Source organism: Argiope bruennichi, chromosome 3 (assembly GCF_947563725.1).
Source record: "Argiope bruennichi chromosome 3, qqArgBrue1.1, whole genome shotgun sequence".
Taxonomy (NCBI): Eukaryota; Metazoa; Arthropoda; class Arachnida; order Araneae; family Araneidae; genus Argiope; species Argiope bruennichi.
This window is the reverse complement of record NC_079153.1, coordinates 8,624,493-8,643,692: the sequence shown is the minus strand read 5'-3', so window position 1 is coordinate 8,643,692 and position 19,200 is coordinate 8,624,493. Positions and strand designations below refer to the sequence as shown.

The window sequence follows — 19,200 nt, the reverse complement described above, 5'->3', positions numbered from 1 at the left end:
AAACTGAATGATGCATTTCTGATATTTTATGATTCTTCTGTAACTTTAAGAAAGACATTCAGAAACACTTATAAATATTTATACAAGTCAAAGAAGTAACACATACAAATGGAAAATTTTTTAAAAAGAAAATCAGTGATATTCTTCAATTAATGAATCGCCATGCATGATACTCTCTAGATCTGTTTCTAATTCTCAAAATTCTTTCACCATTAATAAAGAATAGTAAATACAACAAGGCATAAGAATTAATTTCAACCCCTGTAATCCATCAGCTTATTATACAATGAAACCCTTTTTTAGAAATAAATAATGAAGAATAATTTCAGTATTTAAATAATGATGCCATTATATATATTTCAGATTATTTCATAATTATGTAACACATCTATAGCATTGAAATATCTATTTGAATTATTTAAATTTTTGTACAACCTATTTGAATTATTTAAGTGTTTGAGCAACCTATTTGAATGTTTACTTAAAAATTTACCGTACAAAATATTTCCAGAAATAATTTTCAGCAAATATTTTATTTTTTATGACATTTATTATAAATCATTTTATATAATAATAGTGAGTGAATGGCTTAAATTTGGAAGTAATATTAAATAGTGATTGTTAATAAGGCTTATAAATTGAATAAAATAAATAATCATATAGTTTTTTTTATATTCATTAACGAGGAGTTTTAGTATAATATTTTAAACTTACATCAATAAAAATTAAAGAATAGCATTAAAATTTTGAATGTTTATTGTAAAAACAATCTGCTGCACACTGAAATGCAAAGAATATAGTCATGTAGGAGTACTTTCGCTTTTAAGGCGTTGCATCCGCTGTGCTTCCGATAAATAAGCTTCCGATTCTGTAGTTGAATTGAGATAAATTTCAGACTTTGCTTTCTTCTGATAAGAACGGATTTTTTTCCAATCATACTTCCTATTTAATACTCCGGTGGGTAAAACAGAAATGGTCTTCAAAGGGTTAAAGGCAATAGCTGTGCTATTCTCTTCTTTTGTATGCATAGCCAATGGATATACAGTTAATTAAAGTTTTCGAATTTCGATTTTAAATTTGATTTTGTGATAAAAACTGTGCAGAAATAAAATTTTCATGGAGTCATCACTGAGTATAGTAGCGTCATCCACTGAAATTGAAATAAAGGCAGAGAAACAAACTAACGCAAATGGAAAGGCAGTTGTGGTGAGTATACATCAAATTCATTTCTTTTTCAGTATTTTTAAAATTTCAATGTATTTCAAGTCTTGAAAACTCCCTAGGATTCACAAAATATCCTGTAAATACTTCGTTTTGCAAAAATATAATCGTTTGTCTTTTTTTCAAGACTGAATATTGTATATCTCTGCCGATATATTGAAACTACATTTAACAATAACTAACAATTATTTTATTAGCCGTAGTAAATTAAGCATGAATTATGGTTAGAAATTATGCATCAAAACTATTTGAAAATTTGTGGAGATTTTAATTAATTAATCAAATTTTGAAAATTAGCCTCAAATTCAAAAATGACTTCAATATACTCAAGAGCTGAAGAGAAATGATCGATTTATTTAGACTAGATGCATTGTCATTTCATTGACACATTAGAAACTGCAGTTAGGAAACACTTACTTTACTAATAATGATATGTTTAGTTTGAATTATGGGTAATGATTATATATAAAATTTTTAAAATATTTAATCTATGAAAATTAAATTTTTACGAATTCCCCATTCTGATTTATATGAAACATAGAATATGATCTTCCAAATTTGCGATATGAAAAATTACAAATTAGTGCCATCATTATCTTCAATGTCATTTATTTTTATTATTGTCTGTGGTAAAACGCTAAGATCTCCTGGATACATTAACAAATCAGCATGTTTTTGATTTGTTGTCTTGTCCCTCCCTAGTATCTATTATATCACGAGTGAAAGTGACGATCTTAGTGACATAAATGATTCTAATGCATCAATTGCGTCAAACATTCTCTTTGGCCATACATTTGGAGCTACGCTATGACCATTCAGTCATTATATGATTTATTTGAACATACATTTTTACAATATTAAATATAAACGTGATGTTATTAGACATTGAATATAGTCAACTGTACAAGCATTAGTACATTGTATTTAGAAGATTTATTAAGTATGATAGATTATAAGAATGCGCTAAATAATAATAATAAAAAAAATGTAGCAGAAACCACTATAAAATTATATGAAGGTATGTAAATGTATATAAGATGGTGAAAAAGATAACACACAATAATCAAAGAAATAATTATCAATAATTTCATGTATAAAGTAAAAAACAACAACTTCTATGCTTTTGTTTTTCAAAGAATTGAGATGAGAGAGTTAATATAACTAATAAAAAAACTAAAATCACAATATCTAATTGTATGATCCTCAGTTGATAACATTATTTTTGGCTTTATAATTTAATTATTTGAAGAATACAATGCAAAAACTTCAAAAATAATTTTTGAATAGAACATTTTTAAATTTACAAAAAAAAAAAAAAAAAATCTAATAATCATATGTTATTTAAAATCTATTTTCTTATGTTATTTTTAAAATATTTCTCACTATTTTTCACAATATTAGAATAGTATGACCTCGAAAGATTTCGTTTTGTATATTTAAAAGTAGAATCCTTATATGCACTCAAGAAACAAGAAATTTCATATTTTGAGCATGTGTTTTTAAAAGAACTTCCCTGGTATAAAATATTAAAGCATATTATAGAATGATCATTTTAAAATATTGAATTACTTTCATGATACAGAAGTATACAAACTTATTTTCAGAATCGAATTTTAAAGATTATTCTGTGCTTATTTAATGATATGCATCAAGTGTCAAATAATTTGTTATAATATTTTTGACTATCAGTCATTCTTTTCATGTTATTTGACAAATAAATTGCAAAGCTATTTTTAAAAGTAACAAAAAATATTCATTATTTAGGAAGAAACTTATAAATTTGCTAATTATCGTTACATTTAACTTTTTCATTGGAATGAGAGTTGAGTAAAAAAAATGGGTACATACATTAAGTAAGTAGGATATGTATAATATATTTGAGTGTCCTTAGAAATTTATTTTAATTAATTAATTTTAATTTGATTAATTCTTAACAATGTATTTTTATTAGTTTATTTTAATTATTTCCAAATATCTGTGTATGAAATTAGACTTATAATACCTGTATAAAGCATTTGAACTTATAGATCGTCCATAAGATCCAAAGAAAAATACATGTTACCTCTAAAGAACCTTTTCATACAAATGGTTAATTGTTTCAAAAGTCTTTGAAAACTGTAATTCATGCATAAAATTAAGTACAAATGAATGTATTGTCAGTAAAGTAAAGCTCGCAGTATTTTAAATTTAATTATACAAATCAATTCAGGAAGGAAAAAAACAAAACGAAAAAGTGTCAAGAATAATAGTAGAAGCATAGTCAATAGTCTTAATGGATAGTTTGCCAAAAGAAAGAGATTATTTTTAGCAAATATATATGGTACAGATACTTATCGTTCGTATGTAATTTCAATACATTTATAAGTTAGGTATTTAGATGTTAGTAGGCAGTATTTAGATTCTCATTTCCATTTTACTTTTTCTTTTTAAAATAATCCCCATATTATGAATTATGTTTAGTGAACTTTCAAGCCAATCAAAGAAATGCGTTTGCTTTCCAAAATAAAAATCTTGAATTGCGACAGAATGAAGTCATCTTGAATAATTTCTCTAAAGGCTTGTAAGAATAATGCTATAAAAATACTACAGTTATTATTTTAATAATAAAAATATTATAAAATACTATATTCATTATTTTAATAATAAAATATTATAAAATGCTATATTTTTTTATTTTTAAACAATTGAATGAAAAATCTAACTTCCATAAACGTTAAAAGATTTAACGCTGCATTTTTCAGCAAATATCTTTCCTTTAGAGAGAGCATTGCAGATGCAGCTGAAATTTTTAAAATATTATTTAAGTTATATCAGATCATACCATTGCTACCATTTTTGCAAAATGATCGACAAATTCATTGCTTAGAGCGTCAGAATTGGCATTTGATAGACATACTATCCACTTTTACAATATTAATTCTTGTTTTTTTAATTTTACGTAAAATCAGATTTGATCTTAAAACTTTTCCATTTAGATTTTAATTTCGATTTGTTTTGAAGATATTGAAATTTAAAATTTTACATCTTTAATAATTATAAATATTGTAATGTGCTTTATTTTGTAAATTTTTAATTTTTAGGATTAATTTTAGGATTTTTTCTTTTTTTTTTCTGCAGCAGAAATAGAAGATTAATTAGATTTTTGACATTTGCTCTGCCTTTCGAATTTATGTTATTTTTATATATGTTCTGTTACTCAGTATTGATGAAGTGTTTTGCTTATTTTTGTATTTGTCTAGTAATTTTGTTTTTATTATCAAATTTCTTATCATTCGTTGTTATTTATTTGTAATAAACGACATAGGCTTGCACCGGCTGGGAGATAATCCATCTATTTTTCCAAAATAATCTTTCTCAAGCAAAAACTCATACTAAAACTGAAATAATTATTTCTATTTTAAATGATGTCACATTCTAGTTATCACACTGTCTCAAGGTATATAAAGTGATTTAAGCTGGTTCCAGACATTAATTAGATATTGCATTACCATTTTCACCAAATACTTAATGATTACGTGAATCTCGTGAATTAAATTTTTATTATAATACTGTGTCAAGGCATATAAAGTGATTTAAGCTGGCTCCAGACATTAATTAGATATTGCATTATCATTTTCACCAAATACTTAATGATTACGTGAATCTCGTGAATTAAATTTTTATTATAATACTGTGTCAAGGCATATAAAGTGATTTAAGCTGGTTCCAGACATTAATGAGAAATTGCATTACCATTTTCACCAAATACTGTCTCAAGGCATATAAAGTGATTTAAGCTGGTACCAGACATTAATTAGATATTGCATTACCATTTTCACCAAATGCTTAATGATTACGCTAATCTCGTGAATTAAATTTTAATTATAATACTATCTCAAGGCATATAAAGTGATTTAAGCTGGTTCCAGACATTAATTAGATATTGCATTACCATTTTCACCAAATACTTAATGATTACGGTAATCTCGTGAATTCAATTCTAATTATCACACATTGTCTTAAGGCAGATAAAGTGATTTAAGCTGGTTCACATAATACTTAATAATTACGTTAATTTCGTGAATTCAGGTTCTTAGTATGTCTGACGTTTTTGTTTACCCAGTTTCACAACAGAATTTCCACATATCCGATCGGCATCAACATTTAATTCAGATATTTTGATGTGTGATGTAATAATTTTTGATAACAGGAGAACTTGGTACCCAAAAATAAATGAAAATGCTGATTTTTAAGTTTTTTCTTTAAAATTATATCTGGAGCTATGTCTGAATTTTCTAAACATTTCAAAAGTATAGGACGAATATTTTGCGAGATACGAATTTATTTTGATAAACATGATATCAAAAGCCACGCCCTCTCCCACTATTTTGTTTTGTATTTTTAATGCTCAGGCACCATTTTTTTTTTATTTTGAAATAAAATAAAGCAGTTTTCTGAAATTATATTGGTTACCGAATTTTGATTGAAAATTTGATTGTTTCATTAATCTTTCTGTGTTAATATCTGCATATCAACTTAAGAAAAATTTTTTTTAATTCAAAAATGCAACATAATTTATTTTTTATTTTAATTCTGATAAATTTGGAAAGGCCATCTATAATAGAGAGATATATTATTTTATTGTGAATAGTAAGAGGTGCAGAGAATATAAATCAGCTTTCCCAAATAAAACAGTTTTGATACTTAGCTTTAAATTCAAGAGTGACGCCGAAATTAATGACTGTACGTGTATTTACTAACAATTTTTAATTTCAAAAGTTCAAATTTACAATAGCTGTTTAAAATATAGTTTGGTTTAAGATTTTAAAAAAAATAGTGATTAAACAGTTTGTATGGATGCGTTTAAATCATTTCTCGAAATTTTGGTTCTTTCACATAGATTTTTTTTTTTTAAATTTATACTTCCTTTAAATAGTTTACAATTATCATTAGCATTAATAAACATCTGAGGAAAAAATACTAAAATCATTTCCTAAATATATTGAATATAAAATATTAAAACAAATAAAAAATAATAATTCTTTGAATTGAAATAATTGAAAATAATGGTTTTTTCTAATATAGCTAAGTTAAACTAGAGTAACTATAGACCATGGAAACAATAAAATTTTATAAAATTATTTATTTCCTGCTTGAAAGCGTTTGGCAATCGTTTGAGAAAAATAATTGGTGTATCTAATATAAACAGGTTTAGTTGTAATGTTAATGTGTCGAATCTATAAATCCTTTTTTCTTAGTTTTCACAGTCTACTATAAAATGCTAAAACTCCAACACATTGTATTCAAATGAACTTTTTCTGAGAATCAGAAATATCAACTTAATTGAATTAGGCATTGATTTTTTTTTAAAAAAATATTGATTAGAAAAATTTAAAAAATAGTGAAATTTAAAAAATTTTATATATATACTAAAAAAATTTTCAAATTTTTTTATGAAAACATTTTTTTTTCTTCAAAGCTAATTTGTATCCAAAATTGGATACCTGATTCATTTAAATTCATTAAGAGGATTCTTTAAAAAAAAATGGTCAGTAAATACTGAAAATTGAATGTAAATTTTTTTTAAAGAATTGGTAATATTTTTAAAAAATTTTTAGCCTTAAATTTCTGATTGTTTTAAAAGTTTAATTAATTCGATTATGTATTAAAAGTAATTCATATTTATGTAAGAAAACTATTTGTAGAAAATGTGTGATAGTTTAATTCTTATCAAAAATTAGTATTAAATCATGTAATGATAAATTGATGGATGCAATTCAAGTTTCATAAAGAGTTTAGCTTTTCTCCAAATAAATTATTTAATAATGAATATCTCTCATTATTTGTTGAATAATAAAAGGATTTATACTCAAAAATTAACAGAGGAATAAAAAAAAGTTTTCTTTAATTATTTTACTTGTGTATGAGAATTTTACTTGATAAACGAAAAAAAAAACACACTTTACTCAAGAGACTTTTAATTGAATTTATTAATGTTTCAGTTCTAGCACATAATAAAGAATACTTATTTTTCCAACATTATCAATTTCATATAAATTTAAGACATAATATATCTTAGTTACTTATATTTCAAACTTTATTTTCAGACTCTTGAGAAATTGCTTGAACAATATGGCGACAATGGAGTGAAGACATTTGCTAATGGAGAACTGCACGATCCCGATAGACAAACATTTATTGTGGATGCTTCTAGGCTGCTTGCATCTGTTTATGATAACCTTAGAGGTGGGTTTAGCGAAGATGAGTTAGAAAGATACACTGACATGGTATCAACCATTTCTCATAAGTATAAGGATAATCCTGAATTAGTGCATCAAATTTCCAACTGGCGCAAATCCAGGAAAGAACTGATCGAAATATCCATGTCAGCTGCCAATCAGCTGGATAAATTTATATTTGTAGTTAACATATCTCGGATAATTGGTTCAATAACTGAAATATTAAATTCTTTAAATTTAGACATCTATCAGAAATGTTGTTCCGGTATTACATTTTATATATATAGCATTTCACCAAGACTGGGATTAATAATAGAAGGCGCATTGGAACTCGCCCCTCATCTTAGGTTTATGGGTTTCGTGAGTTCCTTATTTGAAATTATGCGTTCACAAGTTGTTATCAACCATGTTGTGAAAGCTATGAAGAAAGATAAAGAAATGTTCCAGCCATTAAAAGAATGGTTTGACGAAACAGATGAATTCGAAGACTCGGTCAAGAGGTTGTTCCCTCATGGCATTGATAAAGAAATTATTGAAGGAATCGAAGGTGCATTGAAGGATCTTGGAAAAGAGGAGACGATATTTGCTGCAACTATCTTATCCAATATAAAGAAAGATCCAATGATTTTTAAAGATGGGAAATTCTTGGCTAAAGTTTTTCTGTTTTGCAGAAGTGATGCCGCCAAACAGTGGTATAAAAGGTAAAGAAGTTCACCAATTGTTTAATGAAGATTATATAATACTTGAAAAAAATTTAGAATGTTATTTAAATAAGTATTTTAACGTTTTGGAATACATATTATGTTATGTTGTAATGTTTGAAATGTTCCCCATTATGTAATATGCCAAATCATATTTAGACAAAAAATGTAGTGAAAGAATTATTTAAATATGTTCTATATTTGGCAGGGCATTTTTTTATACTTGCTAAGCAATCTTTAGAATGGCAAATATTGTTTAGGCTAAGAATTAGAAGATAAACCTGATAAAAAAATTTATTCAAAAACATTTGCCTGTTCATCATAACAGAGTTGTTTCATGTCTATAGATAACAATTCTTTTTCCTATACTACATCTACCCCCTTCCGTTTTCATGCAATTTAGTTAACCAGTCTATTGTTGGTGTTGTTGATGAGCAAATTCATGGATGAATATACCACACAATGTTAATGTTTCGGATTTCATGATGTTACATACTAAATCCTTTTTAATGAATCGTTTCCAATTGATATTAAAGCACATGTGTAATACCTGAGGATTAGATAAATTTAAAAAGTGGTTTCATATTTATTGGCATTAAAATATCTTTTAATATTGATTTTCTCTTTCTTTAAAAAATTTCCATTTGAAAAGCCATGTCTGGTCCAGTGTATCTTGTAAAGTAACTGGTCTTGGAAGTTCTTTGAAATAAATCGTTCAATGCTTGCATGTAGTTTTTTTTCCCTTAAATTTTTAGGGATGAATTTGACATCCAAAGGTTAAAAATTAATTGACTATATATCTTGCTCTTCTTTATCAAAAATAGATTAAATAAACTAAATGAATAGTTTTTGCTTCAATTTCATTATTTTTTGTAAAAAAATTGAATTATGAAAATTTACTTTTCACTAAAGGGGCCCATTGTTAAAAGAAGATAAATAGGAAAAATAACAAAATTTGATTGCGCAATAGTAAGTTCGTCTTTTGACATAAGATGAGTATTACTTAGTTCAATCTTGTGACGATTCTAGCTTACTTATCTGATAAAATCAAATTAGTTTCTATCAAAGATTCAATATGATTTCAGTTTATTTAACATGCTTAACGTCGTTCCTATTAAGAATTTTTTTCCCAATTACTTTGCATTTATTGTAAACATACCAAATAATTTAAAATTATGAGATGATTAAATAGATTATTAATTTATTTAAAAAATAAAATTGAGTGCCATCCAAATAAAAAGTCTGATATTCTCTTGCTAAGTAATTTTAAAGAATTTTATGTTAAATATAAATTTAATTATCCAATATGTCATTTTTATCAAAATTTCTCATTTCATCATCAAAAATTTATTTCAAATCAATTATCTCAAAAAATTTATCCCAAAATCTTACTATCCCAAAATTTATTAAATATCTAATGTTTTCTTTCCTTGCTAGAATTTGAAAACATTGGCTGTTCTTTTGTTTAAATTTATTATTTTTCTTTTATAGAATGGTGGCAGGTGCTTGCCCATCAGAGCTAGAATGTGACATGCTCTACTTCCGCACGGAACTACAGCAACTGGAAGGAACAGATGTCGACTCAGGTTCGAAATTAGAAATTGGAAAATGCTCCGTAGAACAAATGGAAAATACTGTAAAAAATAATTCGAAGTCACTTTTAGGTCGTTTTATTCTTTGCTGCATGAGTGGCATGTCTATATACTATTGCTACGAAAATATAAGAGCTGGATCAAAACATAGGTATTCTGATAGACTGAGAGAACTGTCAACAAATGCGCAATTATTTTATCAAAAAATGGAAAAAATACGTCTCTCAGAAATGGAATAAATTTACATTTTGATTAAATTCACTCTTTTGTTATCATTTCAGACTGCTGTGTATAAATTATTGCAATTTTATGTTAATTATTACATGATTATGAATAAATAGAATATTTGAGAACTCTTTTAACAATAAAGCAAAGCTATTCTTTCTAAAACAAAAGAATTTGATTCAGAGAAATGAGGCCATTCAATTTGACAATCAGCAATACTTTAGCACATGTTCTGCATTTCATTCAGTCTCAATTTGAATGGAATTTCACCCCATCATTGAAAAAAAAATCGACTAGAAAATTTCAAATTCAAAGTAACTAGAAAATTTCAAATTTAATCAGACATTTTCTAAATTAAGATCGAGAATCAAAATCAGACATGGTCCTGGTTGATGCAATGTTTCTGATCGAATTACTCTAACTCCTATTATAAGAATCTAAATTAACACAAAGTCAAAATATTGAAACAAATGGCAAAACCGAACTACTATTATTTAATAAATTATGGGGACTATTCTGTATTGGGTACAAAAACGCTCTTCAAAAACTAATATTTTAAAAATTCAATCAAATAAAATCTTTTAATGTAAGTTATAGCTTCTATAAAGCAGTGAAAAAAGTTAAAAAAAGAAGGACTTTCTTGGCAACCCACTTATAATACCTTTAGTATTATTATTTATAACCTTTCAGCCAATTATTAATCTCCTCTTGCAATTAATTGCATCAACAACAAGAATATAAATATTGAGTAAGAACTAAACTAAAATATAAGAATTGTCAAATGAATTTTTATAAATATATTTCATATAAATTTAATAATCAATTCATTTAGAGTTAAAATAAAAGTTATATATACATTTTTTTTAAAAAAATCATGCAATAAGTCTGAAATTCTGTATCTAAATCTCTGTTACCATTTCAGAAAATAGATTTTTTCTTTAAATCTGTGACTAAATTGAATTATTTTTTAAGGACAAGCGCTCTCAAAAATGTTTAAATAATCTTTAAAAATATCTTACAATTTAGGAGAAATTATATAAAAAAGTATATTTTCAAAAAAAAAACATTCAACTTTAAAATTTTATTCTATTTATAAACAGGAAGCAAAAATTTATTTAACTAAATGACATTTATTATTCTTTTTATGATATTTGGAAATATTATAAAGTCATTGTAGATAAAAGCACGAACCCTCTTTAAATTTTTGGAAATTCCCTGATAGTTTTAGAAACATAAAAATACCATAAAATGAATATTCAAATTTATGAACACAATTTCTCGCATGGAATCAGGGAAAAATTAAGTGTTTTTTAAAATAAGTAATATACAGAAAAATAATTTCAAATAGAGAAAACTTTTCTTTGATAAAAACGATTTTAAATGATATTTGGTTTGAATAAATCAGATATAGAGCGTCCCAAAAATATAAAACAAGATTTTATTTCTGTAAATATTGCTTATAAATATGTTTTTGATTGCAAAGTTTCATTAAATAAGCTGAGAGACTGTATGAAAATATTTTGGCTCCTGTGGAATTTGATCGAGAAAAAAAAAACATTTTTATACTTACCTCATATTGTAAAATTGTCAATTAGTAAAATATTTCTCTTACATTAACACATGAAGTTCCACATTTTTATCCAGTAAACATATAGAAATATGTCTACTTTAAATTTAGCAGGACTAATCTCATATATAAATAAAAATATTTAATTTAGAAATGCAAATTTATGAAATATAAAAAAATTATCATGTGCAAATATTTGTCTAGTAATACATAACCCAAACATCATGACTTCAAAGAAATTTGTTCCCCACGCATAATATTATTTATTTTTAATGATCGATATTGCAATATCGATTTAATAAAGAAAGGAAGAGAAAATTGAAAAATCAAACAGTTATGATACCTCATAGAAGTACTGGGTGTCGAACAATAAAATAAAATTCATTACTCAAAATTGTGCTTTTTCTAAAAGAATGACATATTTCAGTAACAAAGAATGTTTGGATATGCTGATGATTAATGTTGTATGCAATCGTAATGCCAGACAAGTAGTAAAATAAAGCAGCGTTCACACGAGGCCAGCTATTGTGTGCAATGGAAAGCCACGCCTACCAGGAACATCACATGACCCCAATGGGGCAATGGTAAATGGTTGTCTCATCGGGACAATTATTAGGTCTTAATTTACACGCAGTCAGTTTAGAGCTTAGCATTCCCAAAATGACAGTATAGAGAATATTTCAAGGTAATCACTGGCATTTATACAGTGCACAACTACGCAATAGAAATTCTATCTATATCAAAAAAAATTTTAGAATAAAGTTTCTATGTAGCAAATGTGTAAAATTTCAAAAAAATGTCTGAAATTCTATTGTTGCCAAATTTTATTTAAAAGTAACACTTCTGATAATGTCTTTTTCAATTGCACAAGTTTGAATGATCAAGAAAATAATCAAAAGTATTATCTAATATTTAAAATGTTTCTTATGTAAAAACGTTATCTGAGTATTAGTCTAGTAATAAGATATAATCTATCTAATTTCTGAGTGCTAGATAAATAATAGTAATATTTTAATTATTTAAAGCAATTGCTTTGGTATGTTTTAAATATTACCTATCAATATGAGAGATTGTTCTGATGATATTTCTTATAAAGCAATACCACAAATTCGTTGATGGAAAATAAAATTTTTATTACCGATGCAAAATAATCTCAAAACTACAGTATTTACAAGAACTTCGAAAAAAAGAAAATAAGTTTAAAAAAATTAGGCTAATGAATAAATTTAAAATTGGAATATAGAAATTAATCATTAATATAATCATAAAACTGAAACTCAATAAAAAAATTGACGACGAAAATAGGACTATTAGAAAAGGGTTTGTGATTTGTGTAAAAACTTAAAGTCATATCCACTGATATTCAAAGTACTAATATACAAAATTTTAATTTATTACGGTTTTTATATTCCTGAGTCATTTTGAAGTTTGCTCTTAAATTTTTCGCTTTTTGTATCATAATTACCAAAGCAATTAAACTGATTGACTTTGAAGAAATTTAATGCAACAGTTTTTAAAGATAAAATATTATTAGCGTGATATGATAGATTATTTTTATTGTAATGAAATTCTACTACTTAAATTTAAAATTCACTAATTTATTTTTGTTAACAAAAAGGCATGAGAAATTAAGATTTTTAAAAATTCACTACAAAGTGGTGTCATTTCTATGAAATCAAAATTTAATTATATTAATGGGTTAACTACTAAATTTTGAAAATATTAAAAAAAAAAATGTAAATTTAACAAAAAAGTAATTGTATGAAATCATAATCCTGTAGCATTCCAAAAAAGTAAGTGGAAATTTAGTTACAAAATACCATCTTCACACATTTGAAACTAGTCAAATGAAATAAATATGAATAAAAATAATAGATTCGAGCTTTAGTTTTATAGAAGGATAAAGTATCGGATTTAATGCAAATGAAATGGAAATATTTCAATTTATAGGAAGTCTAAAAATTCAATAACATCTTTTTGAAATGAAGGACGGTTTGTGTTTCTAATCAGATTCAACTTAAAAATAGTCCTATAAAGAAATGACTCTTATAATGAATTTAATATTTACAAGGATATTTGAATTGCTGCTATTTAATCTGTGAGTTAGTAACTCAAAGCTAAGTTAGAAAATCTCGTTGAACGATCAGAGGCAAAACACAGGGTTTAGAGTTAACAAAACAAGTGATGATTTGCGATGACCAATATTAGCAGATACTTTCTAACTTTGTCTCTGACAAAAAGAAATTGAGTTTAGTTATTCTGTTAATTGTAAGAATTATAAACATGATTGAGATGATGAAAAATATTTTTCTCTGAATAAGCATTTGAATTGAATTTGTTGTGACAAGAGGAGATTTATCAAATTTTCGATATCAACAAGTGTCACTTGTGTTTTTCTGCTAAGTCGGGTTGCTTTGTGCATTCATCTAGTACCTACATTTGGTTTGGTCGGTCTGTTTATCTTATCATATCATATCATTTCATGGTTTTAAATAACTGTCATTTATTTTTGAAACAATGAATTCTGGAACAATTTTCACTTTTTCCAGCCATGTTTAGCTTGTCTTTTCTACAATGGAAAGATGGATTTACCAATAAAATAATGGATCTAATAAGATAAAATAATACAACAAATCTGATACCATATTCATAATATTTATGATATCCGGGATAAAAATATTTAATTCCAATTGAAAAATATGGCATCATCTACGTAGTTAATTTTGGTGAAATAAGAAGGGTTTCTGTTGAATTGCAGAATAAGTTCTATTAGTGTTGACTTATGGTACAAATTCAAATAAAAAATTAATATTTAAAGTCCACTACCCACATTTGAGATTGTTATTATTAGCTTATTATTATTGAGATTATTATTATTATTAACTGTAAATCTGAAAGTTCATTATATATTTATGATTGCATTGATATATTGTGTTTGTAATAATAGGATCTCGGATGTATTTTGCCGACTTCTTTAGTAACTTTTCAACTCTATTTTAATATTAAAATACGCTCTACATTTTTTTTTAATTTTAAATTTTATCTATGATCTGAAAAATTTTATCTTCTCTGCATATTTTTATTCTAAACATAAATTTACATTTGACAAAAATAATCAAATTTATGAAAAAATTCTAATTTATCCTGAAATCTAATGTATACGAATAGAAACTAGCCATTACAGAAATATCATACATAATGTACAACTTTTGGTATTTTTCATGACTTAGAAAACCGCAATTATTAACAATGCACTTTCCTCTCCAAAAATGTTTATATATATATATATATATATATATATATATATATATATATATATATATATATATATATATATATATATATATATATATATATATATATATATATATATATATTAGCATTATGTATTATGTACATATATTTTAAAGTGTCGAATTTATCAAAATTTCATATTTATGATACAATTAAATGCTAATATTTAAATAAATTGTCTTGATAAAAATTATAAGCTGAGTTAAATTATTTTCAGTAATAAATTGAATTTATGAACACACGAACCACTATATTAATGCTACATTTCTAAAATAAAATATTTTTACAGAATACAAACTGAAGTTATGTTTCGTAGCAACTTCTACGTGGATTACTTTTAAATGAATATTGACAATCCTTTCATTTGTAACAAATGTCACGAACTTGTGAATTTTTAATGAGCGAAATTACATATTTATGAAAAACAGCATGGCATCAAAAATGCCCATTCTCGATGAAAAACAAAAATGATTTCATTCAATAGATACAATCATACTACAATGACCATAAGAACTGAATTGATTCTTAGCTCCATTAATCTGATATAAAAAAGTAAGTTACTTTTTTATAACATATCTAAGTTTTACATATTTCGGGTTTATCAAATATATATGAATAATTATTGATATAATATGTTGCATAAAACATAATTCAAAATGGCGCTACTTATAAAGTAAATACTAATTATTCTTCTAAAATTTTTAAATACCCTTAGGAACATACCTTTGCGAGTCACATTTTTATATGATTTTCATTATTTTATTTGTGATATTACTGATGTTCATAATCTTTGCTAATAATAAAGGTGAATGTGTGTGCGCGAACGGGCTGAAGTTCTATAGCCCAGGTACCAAATGTGGTACATATATACCTTAAATAAGGTGAAAATGTGCATCTAGGAGCAATTTTTTTTTTGAAGTTTTAGTTAGAATTTTATTTAATTAAAGTGTACGCTGAATTTTGGTGGTTTTTTTTTTGTTTTTTTGTTATTTATTTTTTTCGTTATAACATCCGAAAATGTTATAACACAAAAGCAAATTTTACATCATTTAAAATTTTTTTTAAAATTGGATTTGTAATAATAGCAATTTAATAGGAATGCTTTTTGTTCACTTTTGGCATTTTTTTTTAAATAATTTTTTTCTTTTTTGCCTAATTTCCATATTGTTGCCTTCAAATGTTTAATCGCGTAGTTATCTTTCATAGCTTCAAACTAAAAAAGAATTCTGTTTAATATCGGCATAATTTGTGAGACATATAAAAAGGTAAAATTATAATACTGCGAATTTATAATGTAGATGAAACCCATATATATTATCATGTGAAAACATGATGTTGTTTTGGTTTGAGAGTTTTGAAACCACAAAATGCACATGCATAAAATTGGCGATTTATCGCTTTTGGGGCCTCAATTTTTCGTTTTTAGGTTTATTAGAAAATGGCAAAGAAGTTTGAACATTTGGAAACTTATCGCCAAAAAAAATTTACAATTTGTCGCAATTGTCAGCCAATGTACCCAATTCTCCTGTCTGGCCAATAAAGGACAATATCGTAAGAAGTTATCGCCCCAAGAAGCACAGAGAATAAAATGGGAATGAATGCGAAGCAGCAAGAAAAGGCATCGACAACTATATAATTTCTTTTTTTAATTTTGAATTTTTTGAGCTAGCAAAAAAATGTTTTGGTGCTCGAACGATTTTGAGAGGGATGAGGGAAAACATAAGTTTTCTAAAATTTGACGATTGTACAATGCAATAGTCAAGTGATCATTCCAAAGCAGTTTAAATGGAATTTTAGCAAAAAAAAAAAAAAAAGGTTTGGCTCTAGATAAAGTTTTAGAGCTCGAACGATTTTGAGATTAAAAAAAAGACTATTATTTTCTAAATATTGACGCATGCATAATCTGATAGTCACATGATTGTTTCAAACCGGTTTAAACTGTTTAATGACTTAAATTAATTAAGACAAACAATGACTTAAAAACAATAATGTTCTTACATGATAACATGAAATTCGCGATAGCAGATTTCAATTCTTTTTCACATTTTTTTTTATTATTATTATTGCGTTATGATTTTGTGTGACTACACTCTATTTTTATGTACACAATGAGCAGAGCATATGTAAGAAAATTAAAATAACACATCTTTAATGAGTGGCAATTTTATAGTATTGTGGATATGAAGTTTTATCTAATGATTTAGCTAAAATTAAAGATAACCAACATCATTGGTGAACTAGTTGGCCGCCAGAGTTTATAATATTATTCTTTCAGTAGTATTGGTCCTTAGGAGCAGAATATCAAGAATGCTGTTAATGCAATATAATACAAATCATGTAATATAATTTCCTATTTTATTATATATGGCACTTTTGTTTATTTTTTATAATAAAAATATTTATTTAGAGTCTGTTTCTGTGAAAAAGAAATTTTGAAAGAATATAGGAGGAATTATAGGCACAAAAACGAATTTTCATTCAAATTATATTCTTTTATAACACTATCAATATTATTCATTTGCTTTAAATTAATTTTTATAAACTTCTTTTTGATGTCATTTTCATGATTCAGTCATTCATCCATAGAAACATCGCAGTTTTCATTGCCTGAGCTCTAAATAACACATTCTTAATAACTTTAATATGATGAAAAAAAATCCATGAATTTCAAAAATATTTCAAAATGGCTAAAAGGAATCAAAACTATTCCACATTTCCAAAACGGATGAATATTTCAAATAAAATATGAAGGTTTGAACAAATAAATGTTTAATGGGCTTCAAAATTTTCAATTAAAAAGTAGAACTCACTCGTCAAACAAAATTTAGCATTAATGTATTATGGTGAAATAATTTTGGTAAAAACCTAAATTAGAATTGTTTGATTTCAACTACAACACAATTAGGGTATTTTAAGAAGATCATCACTTATAGAATGTATTGAAAAGTTTAAGGAGCCACACAAATTTATTATTGCACTGTTCGTAGTACATTATTTAAAACTTTATTATTAGAAAGTAATTAAAGTAACATTAAAGATTTTATTTATTTTAAAAGTCTACAAAGGACTGTCTATGTATTAAAACGGAAACAAACTCCAAAATTTCACAAAATTCAACAACCATTTTTCTCTTCATATTTCCACGGGCAAAATCCATGTTTCTCATCAGATTTCTATACTAACTCAGAAGTTAGTCCCGGAAACCAAATTTCAGAAATCTAAGCCTATTTGTTTCAAAAGTTTGACATTCTAATATTAAATACAATTTTGGACTCTTTTTCATATTTTAAAAATTTATACCGTTACTGACCAAAACTCTTTTTATTATGAAAATATAAGATTTCCTACATATTTTGCACATATATTTATCATTAAATAGTAAATTTTAACAAGCGAAAAAATGTTTTAATAAAGCTTACAATCTTAAATTCTATTCTTACATTTACATAATATTCTGAAATATGTTAATCGAACTCCATTTGTCGAAATTGTAACCATTGTATGTACAATGTTTTGTACACTGTATGTACGTATGTATTGAAATGTGTTAATACAGTTTAAAACATTCTTATTGATACTATTACTCCACTTAGATATTTTGTTGATAAATACCAATCTATCTGAATTCATTTCATTGTATTTAATTAAAAAAATTCATTATAAATTTTCGATTATTAAACTGAATATTTCTTTAAGACATTCTTCAGAATAATTATCCTCAAAATAATGTATAATACAATAATCAACCATATATATATATATATATATATATATATATATATATATATATATATATATATATATATATATATATATATATATATATATATATATATATATATATATATATATATATATATATATATATATATATATATATATATATATATATATATATATATATACAGGGTGTCTCAAAAAACCTTGACCTTGACCGTGGCTTTATTCGTTAAATATTGATCACAGACAAATACTGTAAATTACAATGTTGTGTAATGAAAGGTGCAAAGGAAAAATTTTATGAAATCTATTAAATTCTTCATGGGATTAAACTTTAAAAAAGTACAAAATTTAAATTTTTATACCGACCCATACAAAAAAATTCTCCAATGAGTAAAATGTGCCCCATCCTCTAATAAGGTCATGCACAAAATTTCAGAATTTTATCCTGCAAACTCTCAAAGATATGTTAAAACACAGTTGGTGAAGGGTCAATCTCAAATTAAAATGCGAATGTTTACAGCTTCAGTACAGGATGACGCGACGCAGGAATGCATCATAAGAAAATAAAATATACAGTACTGTGCAAATTAATTGGGACAAACACAAAAATTTTCACAAATGTTGTTTAATTAGTATAGGGTAACTTACATGCACAGTAT

At 25.4% G+C, this 19,200-nt stretch overlaps 1 protein-coding gene across 1 annotated transcript; it reads left to right on the top strand.

The window, feature by feature from the left end:
- Positions 1-910: 910 nt before the first annotated feature.
- LOC129962526 (uncharacterized) lies at positions 911-9,989 on the top strand. The gene is made up of 3 exons (XM_056076280.1): positions 911-1,206; positions 7,308-8,140; positions 9,632-9,989. Exons 1-3 carry the CDS (start codon positions 1,117-1,119, stop codon positions 9,969-9,971), a joined length of 1,263 nt encoding a protein of 420 aa, XP_055932255.1. The 5' UTR covers positions 911-1,116; the 3' UTR covers positions 9,972-9,989.
- Positions 9,990-19,200: the final 9,211 nt, after the last annotated feature.